Raw genomic sequence first — 21,817 nt, forward strand, 5'->3', positions numbered from 1 at the left:
CAGCTGAGACTACACAAACAATCCTATAGGACAGGAGAAAACCACAGCTAACATTCTCAATCAAAAAGGGTAAACGATTCAAACACATGAAAGAGGCAATAAAGGGCCAAATTCAATTAAAGGCGAAAAGTCGTGGTCGCTAAAATGCATTCGCCGCTGCAATCTTTCTGCCTCATTCGCCTGTTTGGACGCAAAGTTTTCGTGTACTTTCGCAATGCGCACTACCGCTTTTCGCCCTATTCAATTCCAGAACAGGCGAAAACGCAAAGGTGCGAATGGCGAAACTAGCAAAAAGGGCAGCTTATTTTGGGGAAATCAGTCTGTACCCCACAAAAAGCCTAACTGACATAGGAAATAAATATAGAAGTGTATTAATAGACCTAATAAAAGTATTTAGGGTGCTTAAATTGAGTCAAAGGGCTGTTATATTCACCTACAAAGCCCTCACCAAATCCTCTCCCGCATACATTTCTGACCTTCTCTCCCTTCACACTCCCACCCGCCCACTTCGCTCAACTAATGCATGCCGCCTCTCTTGCCAACTGATTACTTCCTCCCACTCCCGCATCCGCGATTTTGCCCGTGCTGCTCCCTACCTTTGGAATGCTCTCCCTCTCCCTATCAGACTCTCCACCTCTCTACAAATCTTCAAACGGGCTCTCAAGACCCACTACTTCATCAAGGCCTTCCAGCACTCCTCCTAACCCACCTCATGCTCTTTCCTTCCTATCTTCCCCTTCTGTGTCACGCCTGTCTGTCTGCCCCTCCCCTTAGAATGTAAGCTCTCATGAGCAGGGCCCTTTTCCCTCATGTGCTTCTCTTTACATTTTCTTCTACTCTCTACTCCCCATTAGGGCACCTAACACGGGACCGCCAACTCCCGGCAGCTTATTGTGAGTGCTTTAATCACTATTTCAGCAATGTATATAAGTTGTGTCCCTGTCCTGCACTGTAATGTACTGTAAGTTACTTGTTTCTTGTTCACTTATTAGTTCTATGTACTATGTAAGGCACTGCGGAACACTTGTGGCGCCATATAAATAAAGGATAATAATAATAATTATATGCATACTTGTATAAGTGCGGAAAAATTATCTAAAGCAATTTCTTTTGTGAAAAATAATTACTGTAGTTAAATTGGGGGGTACATGTAAATGGGTACTATTATATTTTTGGGTCTCTAAAGTGCCTTTAAAAAAAAAAAAAAAAAAAAAAAAACTACTTGCAATCCTAAAAACACCTGTCCCATCCATACAGTACCCCAAAATACCTACCCCAGTACTTTATACCCATTGCAAACACTTTTTACCCCAAAAATGACGACTTTTTTTTAGGGGGAATGAAGATTTTTTTTTTTTTTGCCTCAATTAGTCATTAGGGGGATATCCAAAGGGTTCTGAACCCAGTCCCCACATTTTTAGCCCAAAATAGAGATTGTGCACAACTTTTTCTCCTACCTCTGGGTGGAGAAACTTTTACGCCTGGTTTTGCTAATGGAGTTTTCGCACATGCAAAGACGTCCTGGAATTGAATAGGGCGATACGCGTGAATGTGGTGAAAACATTGCATCGGCGAACGCTTTTCACCTCTAATTGAATACGGGCCCACACAGAGAAACATCTCATGGTTTAATCTCCTTCGTGTTTATTTCAATTCAAAATACCGTATATACTCGAGTATAAGTCGACCCGCATATAAGCCGAGGTACCTAATTTTACCACAAAAAACTGGGAAAACTTATTGACTCGAGTATAAGCCTAGGGTGGGAAATGCAGCAGTATTAACCCCCCCTGGTAGTGCCCCCAGTAGCAACATCCCCCCTGGTAGTGCCCCCAGTATTCCCCCCCCCTCCCTGGTAGTGCCCCCAGTAGCAACATCCCCCCCCCTGGTAGTTCCCCCATTATTAATCCCCCCCCCCTCTGGTAGTGCCCCCAGTAGCGATATCCCCCCCTGGTAGTACCCCCCGGTAGTAGCCTCCCCAGCAGAAAGAAATGTAAAAAAAAAAAACACTTACCTGTAACCCCGCTCCTGGTCCCGACGCTGCTACAGGCTCCTCCGCCGCTTTGCATAATGGGAGAGACGTCGTCATGACGACGTCTCTCCCATTACCCACTGCGGGAGCCGGAAGATGGCTCCCGCAGTGGGAGCAGCAGTAGCCGCTGAGAGTCTGACAGACTCTCAGCGGCTGCTGATTACACCAAACACATAGCTGCCGGCTCCGGCGGCTGTGTGTAGCGCTGACCGAACTCCGTCCGGTCAGCGCTACACACGCGGTGCAGGCTGTGTCACAGTGACACAGTCTGCACCACGGCCCGCATGGTACGCTACTCAGCAGCGTACCATGCGGGCATGACTCGAGTATAAGCCGAGGGAGTGTGCTGAAAAACTCGGCTTATACTCGAGTATATACGGTAGCTTGCGATCTTCAGCCTCTGCGGGGATTTATGGGAGTCTCCTCGCGCATCGTTCATCGTTGCAGGCTCACATGTCAGATTTTCTTTCAGATATGAACTATTTTTCACTCGTTATCGTTCAGATCTGACAGGAAATATGACCGTGTGTATGCACCATTAGGGGTATATTTACTAAAGTGCAGGTTATTAGAAGCGGAGATGTTGCCCATAGCAACCAATCACATTCTACTTATTATCTTCACCTTCTAGAAGATAATAGCTAGAATCTTATTGGTTGCTATGGGCAACATCTCCGCTTCTAAAAATCAGCACTTTAGTAAATATACCCCGAGGTGTATGAGGACAAATCTGTATTCCACTAAGTCGTCGAAATTCTATGACTATTATATTTCATGTGACAACAACCTCTGTCCCCATTAATTTAAAACTAAATTGGTTTGTAAAAACAAAATGGCTTCACATGGTAAGGACTTATGGCCGGTACACACTAGTGACGGGACCCGGCGCGGTTCCGGCGTCGGCAAGTGCGTACATACTTGCAGATGCCGGCGGGGGCAGTGGTGAATTTGAAGCATGGCCCTCGCTAACAATGTTGCCCGTCGGACCTACACACTGGGAGTGCGCAGAGCCAGCGACATCGTGAGTACACACTGGCTGATGTGCCCGAAATGTTACTCAGATCCGCCGGATCGGGCGACATGTCGCTTAGTGTGTACCCGGCATTAGAATTCAGTTCTCTTTTAATTCCTGGTTTCAGATCTCTCAGAAAAAGGGAATTATAGAAAAAATCCTAAAAACACAGTAAAGAAAAGAAAATATTGTGAGCAGACGACAGACGTAAGGACATGGCGTGGAGACCTTGCGGCGGAGACTGCGCACCTCTTAGGCGAGGAAAGTCTGGACACTGTAAGCCAGGAGTTGAACTGAGGACCATTACAGAAGTCACGGAGCTCTCCCAGGGCCTTTGTGGTCTCCTCCTCAGACTGCTCCTTGTATTCCTCTTCTGTAAGAAATGTACAGACCGGCTTCTTCCGCCTCATTGTCCTAGAGGAACAGATTAAATAAGCAAATCATTGGCAAATACAGTACTCGCTCTTCCACCTTCAGATGGTGCAAGAACAGCCATTTATGAGAAGACCATTTACAGGGTAATGTAGAATACCAATACTCTACTCTCGGGGCCTCCTGAGCAGGATACCGGCAAATGCCAAAATAAGATCCCACATGCTGAGTCCTGACAGCCGCCGTTTGGGGCTCATTAGTGTAGGGTACGGTAAGTGTGCAGTGCTTTAATGCTCTGCAAAACAGATGCTAAAAAGGACCAGAAAACTGGATTTTATAAATATATCCAGAAAACTGCACCCTCACCCCGCCTATTGGGACAGATTCAATTAAGTGTACAATGTGGGGTAATTACAGAGAGGAATCCTCGCAGCTCTATGGGAGCAAAAATCAGCAAATTATTCTGCCCCGGATTAACCATTTTTACCGTCCCGCCATGTCTTCATGATGAAGCCGTGTACATTGTGGAGAGAGAAGCATTCTATGCATAATTAACGTGAGGTTTGAAGGGAAATATATATTTTTCTCCACTAAAGTTAATGGTTTGTGTACAGTCATAAGAGAAGTTACTAGTTGACTTTCTCCGGGATTTTTTTTTTTTGCAGCGCGATAAATCACATAGCGTCCGATTCTGAGTGGCGCTCTGCTGCTGCGACACTTCTGCTGTAGTCGCCCCTGCGACACATGCTAGAATCAGCCCTTCCCCCGGCGTACAGCCGTGTCTCTGACTGTGCCAGGACTGGGATGCCCGCTGCGAGCGTTTAAAGATGTTGCGATGCCTCCTGGACCATCTTTATACGCAACCATTAGTCGCAACAGTCCAAAAATTGCTTCATTCCATGAGTTTCAAAATCAGGCCCATAACGGAAATGTTACAAAGAGTAACCCTGGCACCTACTGGGAACCTGTATTGGATATAATGGGAACGTGCAGTCAAGTCATTGGTCCATGCCCGACAGTGCCAATTCCGCCATTTGTATACATTTACTAAGAAGAAGAGTCAGACTTTAGGGGTAAGATGTAGCAAATCTTGGAGAGAGATAAAGTACCAACCAATCAGCTCCCGACACTTTACAGGATGTGTTTGAAAAATGGCAGTTAGGAGCTGATTGGTTGGTACTTTATCTCTCTCCAATTCCTTAGTACATCAGTGAGATTACACTATTAAGATAGCCATATAGAATACATGTGAACACCCCAGAGCCCTCACTGCTCGCCCCTACACTCCATCCCTCTGCCAACATGCGGATCAATGTTTATTTTCCATATAGGTCGCTGTATAAAGCTACACCTTTTCCTTTATGTACCTAAGGTTATTTACAACTATATAATGTTTCATTAAAAGTGCGCCACTGACCTGTACACGTAACACGCGGCGCTAACGGGATAGCGCAGTACTTTCACGGAGAACAGAGCAGCAATGACAGCCAGAGCAATCTCAGGGAGAGCAAGGCCACAGTAAATCAGTGCGCAGGCCACGGTCTGTAGTATCCACGCGGCTAGGGTCAGACTCCATTCACTGCGCAGGGGACCGTGTGCGTAGCAAGCCGCAAAGCTGAGCGTCCCCGCTGCCAAAAGGTAGCCTGCCAGTGACAGATTCAATGACACGGTTTTTACATCAGTATTAAATGGCTGCAAATAAAATAACGAAGATTAAAGGTTATAAAAAAAAACAAAACAAAAGATTTTTATAGAAAATAATTCTACTGGCTTGAAATGAAAAACTAATTATCTCCTTTCTTAAAATATTTGCACTGATAAATGAAGGCTTGCTCCATATAGATGGCTCTGCTGAGGTCAAATGATATATAACACATAAATATAATCCCTGAACATCAATGGACAAAGCATTAAAATAATTATAATAAAATCAGCTTGGCATTGGATGTTGTACCTATTCTCATCACTTCAGCTTCTCTAAATCGCTGACGTAGAACTTATGCTGGCCATGCACTAGCACGATTTCGGGCCGATTGCCCCGATTTTCGACACGTCGTAAAATGAATCGTGTAATTTTTTTTTTTTTTTTTTAAGTAGGATCCGATCCGATGCAGCTCCTAAAACGTATCGTATGATCAGAAGTGCAGCCCACACGATCCGCCGTATTCGTATGCCGATTGTGCCTTGTTTTTTCACCGTGCGATGCATCGTGCGTCCGACCGCTGTCACTTCAGTGACATTTCGAAGAATGATGATCAGTTTTTCAGCAGACACACGATTGATCGTAAGGTGAGATCGTATATACATCGTGTGTCCAAAATGCGCTCGGGACTGCCGGGGAGTTCAAGGTCGTGCTAGTGTATGGCCAGCATTACTTAGATCAGAGGAAACAGGAGTATTAATAAGAGACTGAACTCCCCAATGAGATTATCACATCAATTGTCGCAGAAATAGTCCAGCCCCTTTCAGTTCATTTGACAAGAAACTATTTAGTCGGCTTCCACTACGAATATCGAGTCGCACGTTACCATTCGGGTTAATTGCTGGAGGCCCTTTAGCACTTATTTTGGAATCTATGTAAATAAAAGATTATTCACACACTTTAGAATTTTCTTTAGGACATATTTCACCATGCAATAAAGAGTCTCTTACCCAGCACGTACAGCTTGTTCTCAGTCCAAATCCATGTCATGTTTTCCGTCAGGAAGTGCGCGGAATATGCGGTCAGGAAGACGCACGTGCTCAGTAACAGCCAAAACGTGCTGTGCTGCAATTACAGAACGGGACCGGTTAGTCCTCTGAGAATGGGTGACCGCTTACTAGGATTCTGGCACGGATTTAGGTGCTCTAAAATATTTTAGATGTGGTTCTTGTCCAGCGATTGGGTTACCCGAATGCAAACGTCCTTTCCAGCATCAATAAGCTGCATAGAGACCATAAATGGTGCCTTGGAGGTAGGAACATGTATGTAGGGAGCACACGTCAGGCTATAGAGACATATTAAGAATATCCTCGTGGCGTTCTGGCATAGGCCGAGCCACAAGAAAAGTAAGAGCCAGGATATATAATGAACATATACCGGATATAAGGATAGGTTTCCAAACCCAGGGCTTGATTACCAGGTTACTGCGTATGCGTCACGATTGTGTCCGTGCAGAGTCGCAGGTGTAATGTCAGACGCAGGCAGGGAGCAGTGTAGTGACAATGTATTGGGAGGTGACAGAGAGGTGCCCGTCTTATGGGAGTGTTGCAGGCGTATCGGTAATGGCCTGCACACACGGGTCGTTCAGATATCGTTGTCTGATCGACGAGCATGTGCTGGATGATAATTATCAAACATCCAGCATCCCCCAAACGACTTAATGATTGCGGGTCGCTATAGTAAACAGGCTAACCTGGTCGATATCGATCAGGTTGACCTGCATGCACGGGCGATGGTCGATATCGATAATCCGTGCCCCCCGCATCGTTTGGTCGTTGAAAGGGGCGATATTCCGAACGATATAAACAATCGAACAATAAATTATATACTGTAGTTATCGTTTATATCGACAAGAACATCTGACAGTGTGTACGCACCATAAGAGTGGTTGCACACACAGGCGTTGGACCGCTCACGCAGGAAGCCATAAGCGGATGCCGAAACTGCACCTACCATTGGGCTGGCGCAATTTTCGATGGTGCAACCGATGGTGGCGTATGAAGCAACAGTCGATATTACGGCATGTACGTACGCTGGCAGCAGATGTGTCTCAGCCCCTGCACATTATGCCGCACAGATGTACAAAGGGAAGGGATTTGTAACGGTATTTGCATGAAGTCGCAGACGGGCGGCCGCCAATGCGGTTTCCTGCGATTCTGCCTCTACCTCTGAATCAGCCCCTTGAGGGTTCCCGGGGACATTAGGAACAAGTACACATTAAGGATCCGGGTTTGCTGGTATAGAGAAGGTGGAAGATTACTGGAGAGGAGGGAATCCTGCACATAGACCTGGCAGCACCAGCGATAGGCAGACATTATCCCCACAGGGCCGGAATACGGATAATGAGCGCGCATCCTCTCTGTGCCACCGGGTACAATACCGCCATTCTGTACTGACAGAATGGTTACACTATTACTCTGTAGAAGACAGGTGTTTAGTTTTATTTTTGGGTCATCTAAACAGAAACGTAAGAGACACTGCGTAATGTTTTAATTTTATTTATCCATATATTATTCTTTTTGTATAAGGAATGGTTTATAATTAAGTTTTTTTTTATCTACATTATTAGATTATATATTAGATGGAATTACATATATGGAATAAGGTCATTAGTGGGTAAGAGAAAAAAAAAACACATTTTATTTATATTTACTGAAATTTATTATGCAATATATCGTTAGAAGGGTGCATGAGGAGGTAGGTTACAGTATAATCGGCTGGATGAAGTTGTGCTAACATAAAACGGTATACGTTTATGAAGCCGGCGGACGGAATGCCGACCGCCGGCTTCTAGACTACATAATCCCGGCGAGGGTTAAATGACAGGCTTCTAAATCATTTTACCGACGCCTGGAGACCGGCGCCCAGCATTCCGATCGAAGGGATGCCAAGTGCGGACAGCCGCGCGCAGGGGGGAAGGGCGCGGAGGGTTAGGTTTAGGGCTCTCGGGGGGGACTTAGGATTAGGCACCCCCCCGGGAGGTTAGGGTTAGGCTAGGGGGAGGGAGGGTTAGGCACCCCCAGGGGACTTTGGTTTAGGCGGCGGGGGATGGGTGGTTTAGGTCTAGGCACTTAGAGGGGGGATTAGGGTTTGGCACAGGGGGAGAGGTTAGGGTTAGTCACCCTAAAGGAGGGTTAGGGGGTAAAATTAGGTTAGTTTATACTTACCTGGGGACGATTGGGATTTCCGCGTGGCGCACAGTACATTGTGGATCCGGTCAGCACCCACACAGGGGACGCCGTACTCTCTAGGTGGGGCTCATTTGCATGGGCTCCGGCCGGGGAGGGTGGGGGGCAGCACCTTAGTGACATATTGTACTCGTTGGCACTAACGTGAATTTACCCCCTAGGCGCAACTTTGAAAACAGATTTTACATTGTTTAATCTGCAGTAGCCTTATACATAAACATTCTAATACACAACCTAACGTAATGGTGGAACATCGTATTTGTTTTACGTAAAGCTACGGACTCACCCTCGAAATGAACCTTCTCAGTATTAGTAAGAGGAATAAGAGAGAAGCCGTCACTCCCAGCGTTACTCCAGCTGCGTAGAAGACTGCAGAGCTCCTGTGCAAGGGAAAGAGAGCACGTAAAAACACCACACATAAACCTCTCATGCGGAATTCTGTAATGTGTCATTACAGGTTGGTACATACCTACTCAATTTGCCAGCAAAGTAGAACAGCAAGACACCACTTACGGCGAATAGGGAAGGGTTAAACCCTAGCGAGGGGAGAAACGTGGTAAAAAGAACAAGAAAACAAATGACCATTTAAATAACAAATAAAAACACAGGTATAATAATATTTCACTCATTTATAAAACGTAAGTATAAAAGAGCATTGGTACGTGGGTCGTAGTTATTCTGCGTCTCCGTTTTGGAAACGCCTGATAAATACAACACCCTGGCTCCGGGGCATGCGCATTGCGAAAACGCGCTAAGTCCGTCTGCAAAACCGACTTGCGTTCAAATCGTCATCAATACCATTAGCTTTAATAGGCTCTACTATCATGGACTAAAGAGCAGAGTTAAATAAGTGATAGTGCCAGATCCAATCTACCATGCAAAGCCCTCCCATACTGTATGTACTCCATAATGTGACTGCATTACTTGCCGGTGTTGTGTTCACTTCCCCTCCAGAGCGGACACTGATGGGAGAGTCAGGAGATGCAGCGTCTGGGTTATCGTGTGGCGGAACGCAGCCCTGATTCAGCTGTGCCCAGTGCCCTCATTGGATGGACTTCTGTATAACTTACATTTATTCAGTATTCATTACCAGCACATTAGCTAAGGAGAGCTTCTGCATCAGTGGACGCTGCATCGGATCACCATTGCTACTATCACTCGTGATGGAGGCAGCACCGGCCAGGCTGCGTAAGCTTCAGCATACTCAGGCTGCCAGCTTGCGAGGCCAGTGAATCTGGGGACACCAACGCAGACCCTGGCCGCAGCACTCCTGGAAAACTGGGGGGGGGGGGGGGCGACACGCCCTCAGTTACTGGAATGCGGCCCATGCACGCCCCCGCTCCACCCTCAAATGCCATAACAGGTCAATCATGCTGCGGCTTGGGGGATCTGAGCGCGAGATTGCAAGACCCATTCTGCCACAGACCCCAATTAGGTTAGTATGTAAACCATCGGGTTTATGTTCTAATCTGAAACAGGACCTTGCAGTATGCACCGGGTCTGCTCAAACTTTACAATCTAACAATCTACATGAAATATTAAGAGTTATGGTAAAACTTACATTTGTTAACTCTATTTCTTCAAAGTCCATAGGGTCCACAGGGATACCATGGGGTGTGTGTGTGGAGTGATCCGGGTACCAAACAGTCAAAGCTTTAGCTCCCAGGATGCACTGGTCCTCCTCCACATATACCCCACCCCTAGCCACAGGCAGACAGTTTTGTAAACAAGCCCATGGCAGGAGCAGGAAAGAGGAGAAGGAAGAACAGTACACTCAAGAAACACTCTCCCAGAAGATGAAGGAATCAGTGATCAGGAGAAAAATTAGGCCAGGTGCGTTAAATAGAGTTAAAAGTAAGTCTACCATAACTCTGAATTTCTTCTTCAGGGTCCACAGAGATCCACAGGGATACCATGGGAGTGTCCCAAAGCAGTTTCCCCTACAGGTGGGGACACCCCTGAGCAGAGAGGAGAATCCGGAGCTCAAAGGAAGCATCCTGAGAGACAAAAGGTATCAAAGGCGTAGAACCTGAGAAAGGTGTGGACAGAAGACCACGTGGCCGCCTTGCACAATTGTTCAGCAGAGGCGCCATGTGGAACCACCCACGAGGGTCCAACAAACCGAGTAGAATGTGCGGTAACCCTGTTTGGTACAGGAAGATCAGCTTGTGTGTAGGCCTGAGAGATTGTCATGCGGAGCCAAGGAGCCAGAGTTTGTTTGTTAGCTGGCCAGCCTCGCTTGTGAAAGCCGTACAACACAAAGAGAGAATCTGATTTCCTAACTGAATTAGTATGATCCAAGTAGATGCGAAGAGCACGAACCACATCCAGAGAGGCTTCTCACGCAGAGAGATCCGATGACTGAAAGGCCGGAACCACAATCTCTTCATTCAAATGGAACTGGGATACCACTTTAGGGAGGTAACCAGCCAGAGTACGGATCACAGCTCTGTCTGGATGAAAGATCAAGAAGGGGGAGCAACAGGAGAGCGCTGCCAAATCAGATACCCTGCGGGCTGAGGAGATAGCGAGGAGAAAAAGCGTCTTCACTGTCAGCCACTTGAGGTCTACTGAGTCCAGAGGTTCAAACGGAGGAGCCTGTAGAGCCCGGAGAACCAAGGACAAATCCCACGGAGCCACCTGAGGGACAAAAGGTGGTTGAATACAGAGAACACCCTGCAAGAATGTTTTAACATCAGGCAGGGGAGCAATCCTTCGCTGGAACCAGACTGATAGTGCAGAAACCTGAACTCTAAGGGAGGCTGGGCGGAGGCCGAGTTCTAACCCCGCCTGGAGTAAGGGAAGCACCCGAGACCCCCTAAACACTGTAGGGTCATGGCCTCTGGGGGAGCACCATTGAAAGTAAGTGCCAAACTCTGTGATAGATGCAGGCTGAGGAAGGCTTACGTGCCCTGAGCATCGTCTGGACCACAGAGCTAGAGAAACCCTTGCCTCTTAAGAGGGATGACACAAGAGCCACGCCGTTAAAGACAGACGAGGTAGGTCCGGGTGCAGGCAAGGACCCTGTGCTCGTAGATCCTGCCACAGAGGAAGTGGAAAAGAAGTGTCTATGGAGAGACTCTGTAGGTCACTGAACCAATGTTGCCTGGGCGAGGCTGGGGCTACTAGTATCACCGTGCCGCCCTCTTGCTTGAACTTTGAGAACCCTCGGGAGGAGGGAGAACGGAGGAAAGAAGTATGCAAGACAGAAGTCCCACCTCATTGCCAGAGCATCCACGAAGGCGGCTGAGGGGTCTCTGGTCCTGAACCTTGTGATCTGAGGTGATGAGGTCTACGTATAGCAGGCCCATTTGTCCACCAGGAGTTGAAGGACATCCGGGTGGAGAGCTCACTCTCCGGCGTGTATGTCCTGACGGCTTAGGAAGTCCGTTTCCCAATTGAGGACTCCGGGAATGAACACTGCCGTGATTGCCGGGAGAAGACATTCGGCCCAGACCAGGATGTTTGCCACTTCCCGCATGGCTGACCGACTTAGTGTGCCTCCCTGACGGGTGAGGTAGGCTACCGCAGTCACGTTGTCGGACTGGACTCGGACTGCCCCGGAAAAGGTCTTGCATCCGAGTGAGTGCTCTGTACACTGCTCGTAGCTCCAGAATTTTATAGGCAAGCAACTTTCCTGAGTTGTCCACTGTCCCTGAAATGTATGATGACCGGTTACCGCGTCCCATCCACGAAGGCTGGCATATGTAGTGAGAAGTTCCCAATTTGGAATTCAGAAGGGACGACCCTTGTCCAGATAGGACATCTGTAGCCACCATGAGAGGGAAAGCCGAACCTCCGGAGAGAGGAGGATAGTCTGGGACCGGATCAGATGATACTGTCCGTTCCACCGGGAGAGAATCAGTTGTTAAAGGGGCATGGAGTGGAACTGGGCGTATTCCACCATATCGAAAGTGGATACCATGGACCCCAGGACCTGCATTGCTGAGTGAATTGATACCCTCAGATTGTGAAACAAGTTGCGCACACACAAGTGTAGTGACAACATTTTGTCAGCTGGCAGAAAGATCCTTTTGTATTAGGGAATCCAGGAGTGCTCCCAGATGTACCATCCGCTGTGTCGGAGATAGGGAGGACTTTTTCCAGTTGATGAGCCAGCCGTGTGTTTGCAGACAGTCCATGGTCAGCTGGAGATGGCGCTGTAACATAACCGGTGAATGTGCCAAGATTAAGAGGTCGACCAGTTAGGGCAGGATTCTGACAGCCTGGCACCTGAGATAGGCCGCTGTAACTGCCATTACTTATAAAAAGATCCGAGGGGCTGTTGACAGACCAAAGGGCAGCGCTCAAATCTGGTGATGTTGCTGCAGAACAGCAAACCATAGGAACCATTGGTGGGTTGGAGTAATAGGCACATGCAGGTATGCATCCTGAATGTACTGAGAAACCATGAAATCCCCAGGCTTCAATGCCAGGACAATTGATCGTAGAGTTTCCATGCGGAACTTGGGCACTCGGATAAATTTGTTGAGTGATTTGAGATTCAGAATAGGCCGATGATACTCATTCGGCTTTTGAATTAAGAGTGGAATAAAAACCAGTTCCTTGCTGAACCAAAGGAACCGGTATCATCACACCTGAACGTAGTAGGGAGTGAATGGCTTCCTGGATGGCCAGTACAAAAAAATAGCTGGTGAGGACACCTCAGGAAGGCGAGGGCATACCCCTGAGAGAACAATTCTCGGACGCTAAAAATTGAAGACGACGGCCTCCCACCCTGGGATCCCCCAGGAGGAGGCCCGTCCCACCAGTCTGGAGGGTTTGTCGTCAGACTTGGAAGCTGGACGTCTGGCCGACCAAGAATGCTTGGATCGCGGCTTGGCAGTCTTGAGAGAACTAGACTGCCTGGGAAAGGACCATCCTCTTGCCTTACCCTGGGGACAAAAGGACCGAGAAGAGGACGGCCTGGGTTTAGAGGCAGCTGCTGATGGCGGAAAGGCAGATTTTGAGGCTGCCACGGTATTGTCTAACTCTGCGCTGAACAGCCTGTCTACAGAGAAGGGTAAGGATTCGAGTGCCCTCTTGGATCCCGTGTCCGCCTTCCAGGACCGTGGCCAAAGGACCCGGTGGGCAACTACCGAAGTCGCAGATGCCTTAGAGGCAAGGAGTCCAGTATCCAACGCAGCTTCTCCCAAACAAGAGGCCGCTTCCCGGATATGGGAGATGTATGCCAGTTGTTCCGTCGTAGTGTATGATGGCAGGCTCTCTTCCAGTGCCTCCGTCCATCCTTCGATAGCCTTAGCGACCCAGGCCGCGGCCATAGCCGGCCTAGTGATAGTGCCAAAAAAGCGAGTAGACCGACTTGAGACAAATTTCCAGTTTTCTATCCGTAGCATCCATAAGGGAGGACGTAGATTATAAAGGCAGCATGGAGCTTCTGACTAAGCGCACCACATGCGAGCCAACAGTAGGAGGGACTTCCCACTTAGTACACTCACCTGTAGGGAGAGGGTTAAAAGAAGCCAATCTCTTTGGGACATGGAAGTTTTCCAGGAGTACCCCAAGCTTCCCCCATGGTCTCAGTGAGCTGTTCTGATTGAGGGAATTCAGCCTTAACCACCTTTTGATGTTTAAACATCGGGGGCTTAGGGGCCGGTTCATCATCCTCTATATTCAGGATCAATTTAACCGCCTTCACTAAAGAAGGGACATCCACTGTTGATTGACAATACTCCTTGCCCGAGTGCGACCCGGAGAGAGAACCTGGTGCATCATTTGCCTCCTCAGATGATGCGTCAGAATCCGAAAGCTGGGTGGACAGAGGATGGCACGGTCCGCCTATGTGCTTTGGTGGCCAACGGTCTGTCCGCCTGTAACATTTACTGATAGGCGGCACACGTTTGAGCCATATTCTGAACTGAGTGGGCATAAACATCCATCCATGGAGGATGCATAGGGGGTACCGACGTAGTAGGCTGTAATAGCTGTGGGTACCCCACTGTGGGAGGCAGCATGGGAGCTGATAAGAGGTCCACGAGTTGCGACATTACCTGTGATAAGGAGGACACCCAAGGTGGCTCCTGGGCAGGGGCTGGTACAGTGGACTGGAGAGTTGGTACATAACAAATAGCACACATACCATTGTGCACAAAATCCTGAGGGGACAAGCCCGCCGAACAGGATCTGCAAGTAACCAGCACAGGGGCCTCAGGCTCCTGTGCACCCTTAGAAGACATAGTAATAACCAGTCGCAGCACACAATCAGTGTATGGCTAGTAATGCAGTGTGACACCCTTCACAAAAACAAGTAAATGTGAAGTAATAATGAACGCCTACACACCTGGTAGTTGAGGGTTTAACGAGCAGCAGGGATAGATATAACCGACAGTATATCACAACAGCAGAGCTAGCACAAGTCACATACAATGCATATAAATATACTTATAATGAGCACTGAATCAAACTACTCAAGTCTCAAAGGGCTGGTAGGATTTGTGCACTGTATAACCTGGCCCCAGGGAGAGGTATACAGAGAGACTGGACCCGAATCTCCTGAGACCTGTAGCTTCAGAAAATCCCTGATTAATGGCTAATGAGCGTCTCCTATAGGAGGCGGGTGAGGAGGAGGAGCAGCTCAGAGGCGGGAAACCTCTTGTGAGGATCGCGCTCTGGGTTGGGAAGAGCCTACCCCCCCCGCTGCTGCAACAACCGCCGGATGCCGCTGACCTCTACATGGTCCCCAACGCCAGCTTTTAACTGCTCCGGTCGTCTAGTGGGGGAGAGGACGAACCAGTCGCCCCACTGCAGCGCCCACCGGCAGGTCTTGGACTGCACAAAACATGATTCCCCGCAAGTGGGGAATCGCCTTACCTGTCCTTTCCGTTTGTCTGGCTGCAGCCCTGGGTCCCCAGTGGAGTAGCTAGCAAAACCCCGCTGGCATCCACCGTAACCACTCACCAATGATGTGGCGCCGGTGGAGGTAATCAGAGCAGCAGCACAGGCGACCGTTAGGACGTCTAGCGCTGCTTGCTCTGATGTAAAAAAAAATAAAATAAACAAACTCAAAAATAAAGCTTGGGGCTGCCGAAGAAGTCCCCCTGTCTAAAGGTGCGACTGGTCCTGCTGGCACCAAACGTAAAACTGTCTGCCTGTGGCTGGGAGCTGGGTATATGTGGGGTAGGACCAGTGCATCCTGGGAGCTAAAGCTTTGACTGTTTGGTGCCCGGATCTCTCCAACCACAACCCCCCCCCCCCCATGGCATCTCTTTGGATCCCTATGGAAGAAGAAAATAGGGGAAAGTATATATCAAACATTATATACACTGTATTACACATATACTGTATAATGGCTGCTTTTGAAGATTACCGCAGTACTCACAAATCTTTTTGCACGTCACTTCGTACTCTGTTCTCGCAGTAATAACTTTTACACTGAAGCAGAAGTCTCTGTACAGTCTATTGACATCGATGAGCGTTACTGTGGAATTTGCCGGTTTCCATAGGTCACGCAGGCAGCAGAACAGATAATCCAGGACGTTCTCAGGCTCCGCGCAGTCCAGCTTGAGAGACACCGTTACGGCTTCCGAGCTCTGCACTTGAATCTAAAACAAATATTGTTAAGAACTTTAATGAAATTACTTCATCTGTATTACGGATTAAGTTTTCATTGCCGCAACGCTGGACTGTGCATGTTTCAGCCCATTACGGTAACCCCTGCACTGCAAATTTTCAGCGCACCTCTATGGGATGCAAGGCAAAGCTTGGGAAATTGATGGGTGTGATTTTCTGTCCCAGAACAGCAAATTGCGTCCATCGCAGAGAATTTAATCCTCCCCCTTTAATGGTAATAAAGAAACTCAATTACACTTGTCCAGTTTCTGACATGACGATTCCTAGGAATAAAACATTTTACATGCGATGAAAAGTAACGTTCCCGCTAGGCTGATTTAGCGGGGCGCCCGACCCTGCCCTATTTCTAAAGGGCAGAAAGCATCCTGCCCTCCGGCTCAACACCCCGCTGAAACAGCCTGCGGGTTCTGTCCCCTCCCGCGGGACACAGTGTCCCACAGGTGGGAAAAACGGCGGTGCATCCATTTACAGTGACCGCAGCACTTGGGGGCTGCCCGGCATGTCTAAGTGCCAAGCATGCCCCCAAGAATGACAAAAAGGGGACGTGTCAAAAAGACACGTCCCCTTTTCCTTGGCCACGCCCTTTTTGATCGCTCGGCGTGTGCAGAAGTGCCCTTTCTCTAGGTCCGGCGCCCTGACCTAGTGAACACTAGAAGAGTGCGCTACACAAACTGGCGCGGTGTTCCTTGCATCAGCCCCATAATGTGTTTTTTTAGCAAACAGTACAACTAACAATTAAAAAGTAGAACACCCTCATCGATTGCTGGGTACACACTACTAGATATATCATTCGGTAGAACGACGAACAATATATCGGTTGTGGATCGGCAGATGTGTCTGTGAACGACATCACTTACAGACACATCAGGTCGGCCCAGTGGCCCAGCCGATGTCTGGCTGTGTGTGAGGGCAACCAAACCGACTGCCCATACAGTGGCTGCAGAAACTGCCGACACAGACAATCACAACTGGGCAGGCAAGTTTAAATGCCCGACCAGTTGTGATGTCGGGCCAGACATATCGATCAGGTCAGCCGCTTCATCAGGTGTGTACCCAGCTGTACGGTACATAACATTGTGATGCTCCAAAGCAAAATGTGCAACCTAGTATCAAAATGTAATCATCAATGAGACTGCGAAACTGATCTATTTCCCCGAGGCCAAAGTTAGGTACATTACCCGAATAGCCGACCACACCAGATCCGGACTCCATTCTGGCCTATAACAGAAGCAACGATCATAGGTTTGATTACGCGCAGGTCCTTGATTTAAAGAAGTACATCTAATATCTACAAAGATAAGAGAAATGTATTGATAAAAAACATGTTCCACAGATTAAACATATATATAAATTTATAAACACACCTAGAAGCGGAGGACTGACCGCTGAGGATGGGGTAAGTTTGAAAGGGAAGGCGGTGGGGGGTGGTTGTAAATATACACATATCTAGCGCAGCCTGTAAAATGACAGAAGCTGATTGGTTGGCATGGGCAACTACTCCCAATTTATCCCTCTCCAAGAATTGATAAATCTCCCCCTAATGCTGGGTACACACTAATTTTCGGGCTGGCCTGTCAGATATTGGGTCGTTGGCCTGAGAACTGTTCAGTGTGACTGTGTATGCTGCACCAGGGCTCGACAGTCAGTCGGTAACCCGTCGGATCCGTCACCAACATAGGGCGGGCTGCACAGGCTGTCGGTCCAGTCAGAAATGGCATCCTTCAGAAATTTGCAGTGTGTATGAAGATGGGCCAGATCCTACATACAAAAAACATCACCTCAAAGGCTAAGTCTCTCACAGTGGCCCTGATTCAGACCCGGTCGTTCTGTATCAGGGCCGGGCTTTTTTTTTTTTTTTAAAGAACGGCCTCCTGGCCGCTCGCACAGCTGTGGGTGACCACCCACAGCAAGCGGCCATGATGATGGTTGCGATGGTCAAGACCCTTGTGGCCCCAGAGAGATTTCGGCTCTCCACTGACATGACTTGTGATGTCAGTGTGGCCGCCCCCAAACGGTAGGCGTTCTCATGGAACGCCTCCGTTTGGGCAGCCACCCCCCCCCCGGCCCGCCCACCAAAGGGGACGAGACGTCACTCAACATCAACAGCACGCCCCCTTTGGTGCGAGACCCGGAGCGACGGATTGCCCGTCGCTATCCGGGTCTCGCGCATGCGCACGACGGAGCCGGCTCCATCGTGCGCATGCGCTCTGGGCCACCATCGACCCGGTTGCGAGCGCTCGGCGCTTGCGACCAGGACTGAATCAGGCCCAGTGTCCACAGGAAAGGAGGATCTCTGTTGTATTAATTGTAAACACAACCAAAGCATCAGCAGGGATGGACATCGAAACCAATGGATAGCAATCATTGATGTTTCCAATCCGATAGTAGTACTTTTTCCATCGAAATCTGGCAATTCGATGGTTGCTAGCCATCGGATGCAGTTTTCCATTACCCATCCAATGTCTGGCTGTGGGGGGGGGAGCACACTCCGCTGCTCTGCATAGCGTAGCAAAGCAGCATAGGATCAGAGAGTGCTGGGAACGCCCCCACAATGATGAAGACGAGGGTGCTGCAAGGTTCTGCCCTTTCACATAGAACCCACCCCCTTTTCGTACGCTAGTATAACCATCGCAATGGTTATACTATTTAATGGTTGTGATGCGATGCCTAGTTGTGATCGCATCGCATGATTTCATGTCGGAAACCCGGCAACCATTCGATGCCAGGCTTCCGATGCCCATCACAAATGCTCAGCTAATGATACAATGCAGCTTTTGTATAACAGCAAATCATTGTTATAGGTCTCAGATATACAGGAGATTATCATTGCAACTTTGCAGGAATTCTCCACCATTCAGCTTAATGCATCTCCAGTCTTTTAAGTAATATAAGCTATGGGCCTGATTCAGAGCCGCTCGTTCCGAGCGATGTTTGCACAACTGCGCATGCGTACGGTTTTTAATACGCATGCGCGAACCAGTCAGTGCGGCGGAAAATTGTTCGCTATATAGCGAATGCCTGCTATTTTGAGTGACAGAATGAGGCGTATATGGGTGGTAACAGGGGAAGGTGCTTGAAAACGGGGGAGTGGAGTTCAGAACGCAGGCGTGCTTAAAGGTCAAAACAGGCGTTTTAAGGGTGTGCATAATTAATACAGCAGCGTCATTGACCACGTCACTTGGTTGTCTTTTAGCCAAAACTGCTCGCAATATTGCGGTAGGAAAAACCAACCACAAGACTAGCGAGCAGTTCATACGCTGTTCGATGTACTAGATTAATCTAATAAATAGCGGACATGACGTATGATGCGAGCGGCCAGGGGGCGTATTTTTCCAATAAACGACCGCATGTTTTGTTCGCTCGTTCAGACATGGAGGCGGCAACAGACCGCAAGGAGCGAACGGTTCATTTGAATAGCCACCCCCTTTTTCTGAACGAGCGAGCGCTAATAGCGATTAGCTCTGAATCAGGCCCTATGATTGGATGATATCCCTGATGGGTTTAGACCTTGGGACTTGGATATGAGCTTCAGGACCACTTTTAGGGGTATATTTTGTGGTAAATCCATTATAGGTGGATAATCGCAAAAAAGACATTAATTTCCGGAGCTTGGCACTGATAGCGAACGTGGCGTTCGCTATCAGTGCCAAGCTCCGGAAATTAATGTCTTTTTTGCGATTATCCACCTATAATGGATAGCAGTTTCCAGGGGAGGTATCGTAGCAGTTTCCAGGGGAGGTATCCGCATGCACATGCGGGGGGCGAACATCTGCGCATGCTCAGAACGCCTACTCTGAACCCAGAAGTAAAGTGATCCCATCAGCGATTGCAGTGACAGGTTCCTATCAGTGCCTGCGACACTAATTCAAAGGCGGACGGAGACGCATCTGCGTCTATTAGCGGTCATTTGTCTGCGTCCTTACACAAACGCAGCTACAAAGCCCTTAACTGGCGTCCGTCTGTTCATTCGAATTGTCAAAGGACTGGGACGCCCGCGGTCAGCGACCGTACGCTGCCGAGATACCGCCTGACAGATGCCATCAGCTGCACCATCCAAACTTGCTGCAGCGCTACGGCAGCGTCTCCATCCGAGTGCGGCTCTCTACGGGAGCGTCTGTGTACGCAAACCACTGTCACCAACGCACCCGCGACACTCCGATGAAGCGCCCATAATACAGACCACCTCCCACTAACCGCCCATCGCTTTATCCAGCCATTCCAGCGACCGTGCGCAGCAATCGCAGCGTAACGCAGGCACCGTAGGTTTTAGGGATCTCCGCAGACGCGCAAATCGCTCTCACCGATTTTAATATAATATATATCTAACATAAGGAATACATGACATGGGGCAGTGATGAGTACTGCAGCAATGGAGGTATGGCAGCAGCATTGCTGCATGCAGGACTCACCCCCCTCCTTCCCCGGGCTCCAGGGACTCACAGGACACCCAGAAAGCATTACACCCAGCTCACCCTGCAGCTCCTGCCCGCCACCCATCGCAGCAGCAGCCCCCAGCACGCAGGAGCTGTGCACTAGTGTAGCCAGGGCTGCGACTGCTGCTGCTGCCCCCATCTCCTGCTGCTGTGCTCTGTGCTGCTGTGACTGAGACCCGGGCCAGCTCGCGCCTTCCCTGCTGGCCCAGACCCGCTCAGCCGAGCCAGCGCCGGACGAGCAGTCTGCACATTGATTGGTTTCGCCTGCGGCTGGAGCGCTGCTGGTGGGAGGTTGCACTGTGATAGAAAACGGTAACAGCGGGGAACAGCTCGGCTCCCTGCAGCGCCCCCTACCTCACTGCAGCTGGTACTGCGCCTAGGTGTGTCTCTGTGACAGCTGTCACTGCTGCTGCTGGACTGAAAGGAGACTGTCAGCTCTGTGGGTCACCACTAATCACTGCACACACGGGGGCCAACGGGGGGGAGGGGTGACACACACATATACATATTTTGTTTATATAAGACATATATATTTCTATGCATTTTTATATATATATATATATATATGCACAGTGGTGGATTTCCCATGTGCCGGCTTAAGGGGCATTCTACCCAGGGCCAGCTCCAGGGGTCTGAGCATCCTGTGCCGGCCCGGTACGCTGCGCCCTGCTACTGCGCGTGCGACCAAAATGGGGGGCGTGGCCTCATTCCCATAGGCCACGCCCCCTACATGACGTTATTTGGAGGCGTGCCTGCATGGCACGCCTCCAAGTAACGTTAGGCTGGGGGTAAAGCTTCCCCCAGCCCTCTCCCGCCTGTGAATGGATGCCGCGTGCATGCGCGCTGCATACATTCACACTCCGGGGGTCCGGCACCGCTGCTCAGCTGTGGCGGTGGGGGTCCCCAACCTCCCGATTTCACCACCCGCGGACCACTTCGGCCCACGGCTGAAATCGGGATGTTGGGGAGGGGTGCACCCTCTATGGGTGGCGCCCCTGTTCTACCGCACTGGTCGAACACCCCTATAGCCGGCCCTGATCTTACCCTATAGGGAGTGCCGTGCGCAGGACAAGGAGAAGGTTTACATACATTGCTGCATTAGCGATTATAACACTTAAATAAGTGTCAGCGCGCAGTTAGGAGTAAATGATGGTATACAGTAAGTAAGGGAAAGGAGACACACATGAAGGGCAGAGGGCCCTCCTCGTGAGCGCTTACATTGTAAAGGGGAGGGGCAGGCGTGACACAGATGGGGTAGACAGGGAGGAAGGAGCATGGAGCAGCAGGTTAGGGTGAGAGCTGGGAGACTCATGAAGGAGTGGGTCGGAGAGGGATGAGAGTTCCAGAAGTTGGGAGCAGCATGGGCGAAATCTTGGAGACGAGAGTGGGAGGAAGTAATCAGTTTGCAGAAGAGGCGACGCGCATTTGTGGAATGAAGGGGGCGGGCTGGTGAGAATGGGCAAGACAAGGGCATGCTTGAAAGCAAAG

At 49.3% G+C, this 21,817-nt stretch overlaps 1 protein-coding gene across 2 annotated transcripts in view; it reads right to left on the reverse strand.

Moving 5' to 3' along the window:
- NEMP2 (nuclear envelope integral membrane protein 2) overlaps nt 1-20,594 on the reverse strand; it is a 29,371-nt gene extending 8,777 nt beyond the window's left edge. Inside the window, exons 1-8 of one of the 2 annotated variants that reach the window (XM_088466943.1) lie at nt 20,369-20,594; nt 17,075-17,184; nt 15,646-15,868; nt 8,776-8,842; nt 8,593-8,686; nt 6,069-6,183; nt 4,834-5,059; nt 3,294-3,458 (exon numbers count right to left, since the gene is read on the reverse strand). In XM_088466943.1, coding sequence (XP_088323069.1) covers nt 3,294-3,458; nt 4,834-5,059; nt 6,069-6,183; nt 8,593-8,686; nt 8,776-8,842; nt 15,646-15,868; nt 17,075-17,184; nt 20,369-20,468 — 1,100 coding nt within the window. In that variant the 5' untranslated portion in view covers nt 20,469-20,594. Of the gene's footprint in view, nt 1-3,293; nt 3,459-4,833; nt 5,060-6,068; nt 6,184-8,592; nt 8,687-8,775; nt 8,843-15,645; nt 15,869-17,074; nt 17,185-20,305 lie in introns of both variants that reach the window. The other variant, XM_088466942.1, reaches the window with a different exon arrangement.
- Between the last annotated feature and the right edge of the window lie 1,223 nt (nt 20,595-21,817).

This window comes from Taudactylus pleione, unplaced genomic scaffold (genome assembly GCF_031769625.1).
Source record: "Taudactylus pleione unplaced genomic scaffold, aTauple2 ptg000067l, whole genome shotgun sequence".
Lineage (NCBI taxonomy): Eukaryota > Metazoa > Chordata > Amphibia > Anura > Myobatrachidae > Taudactylus > Taudactylus pleione.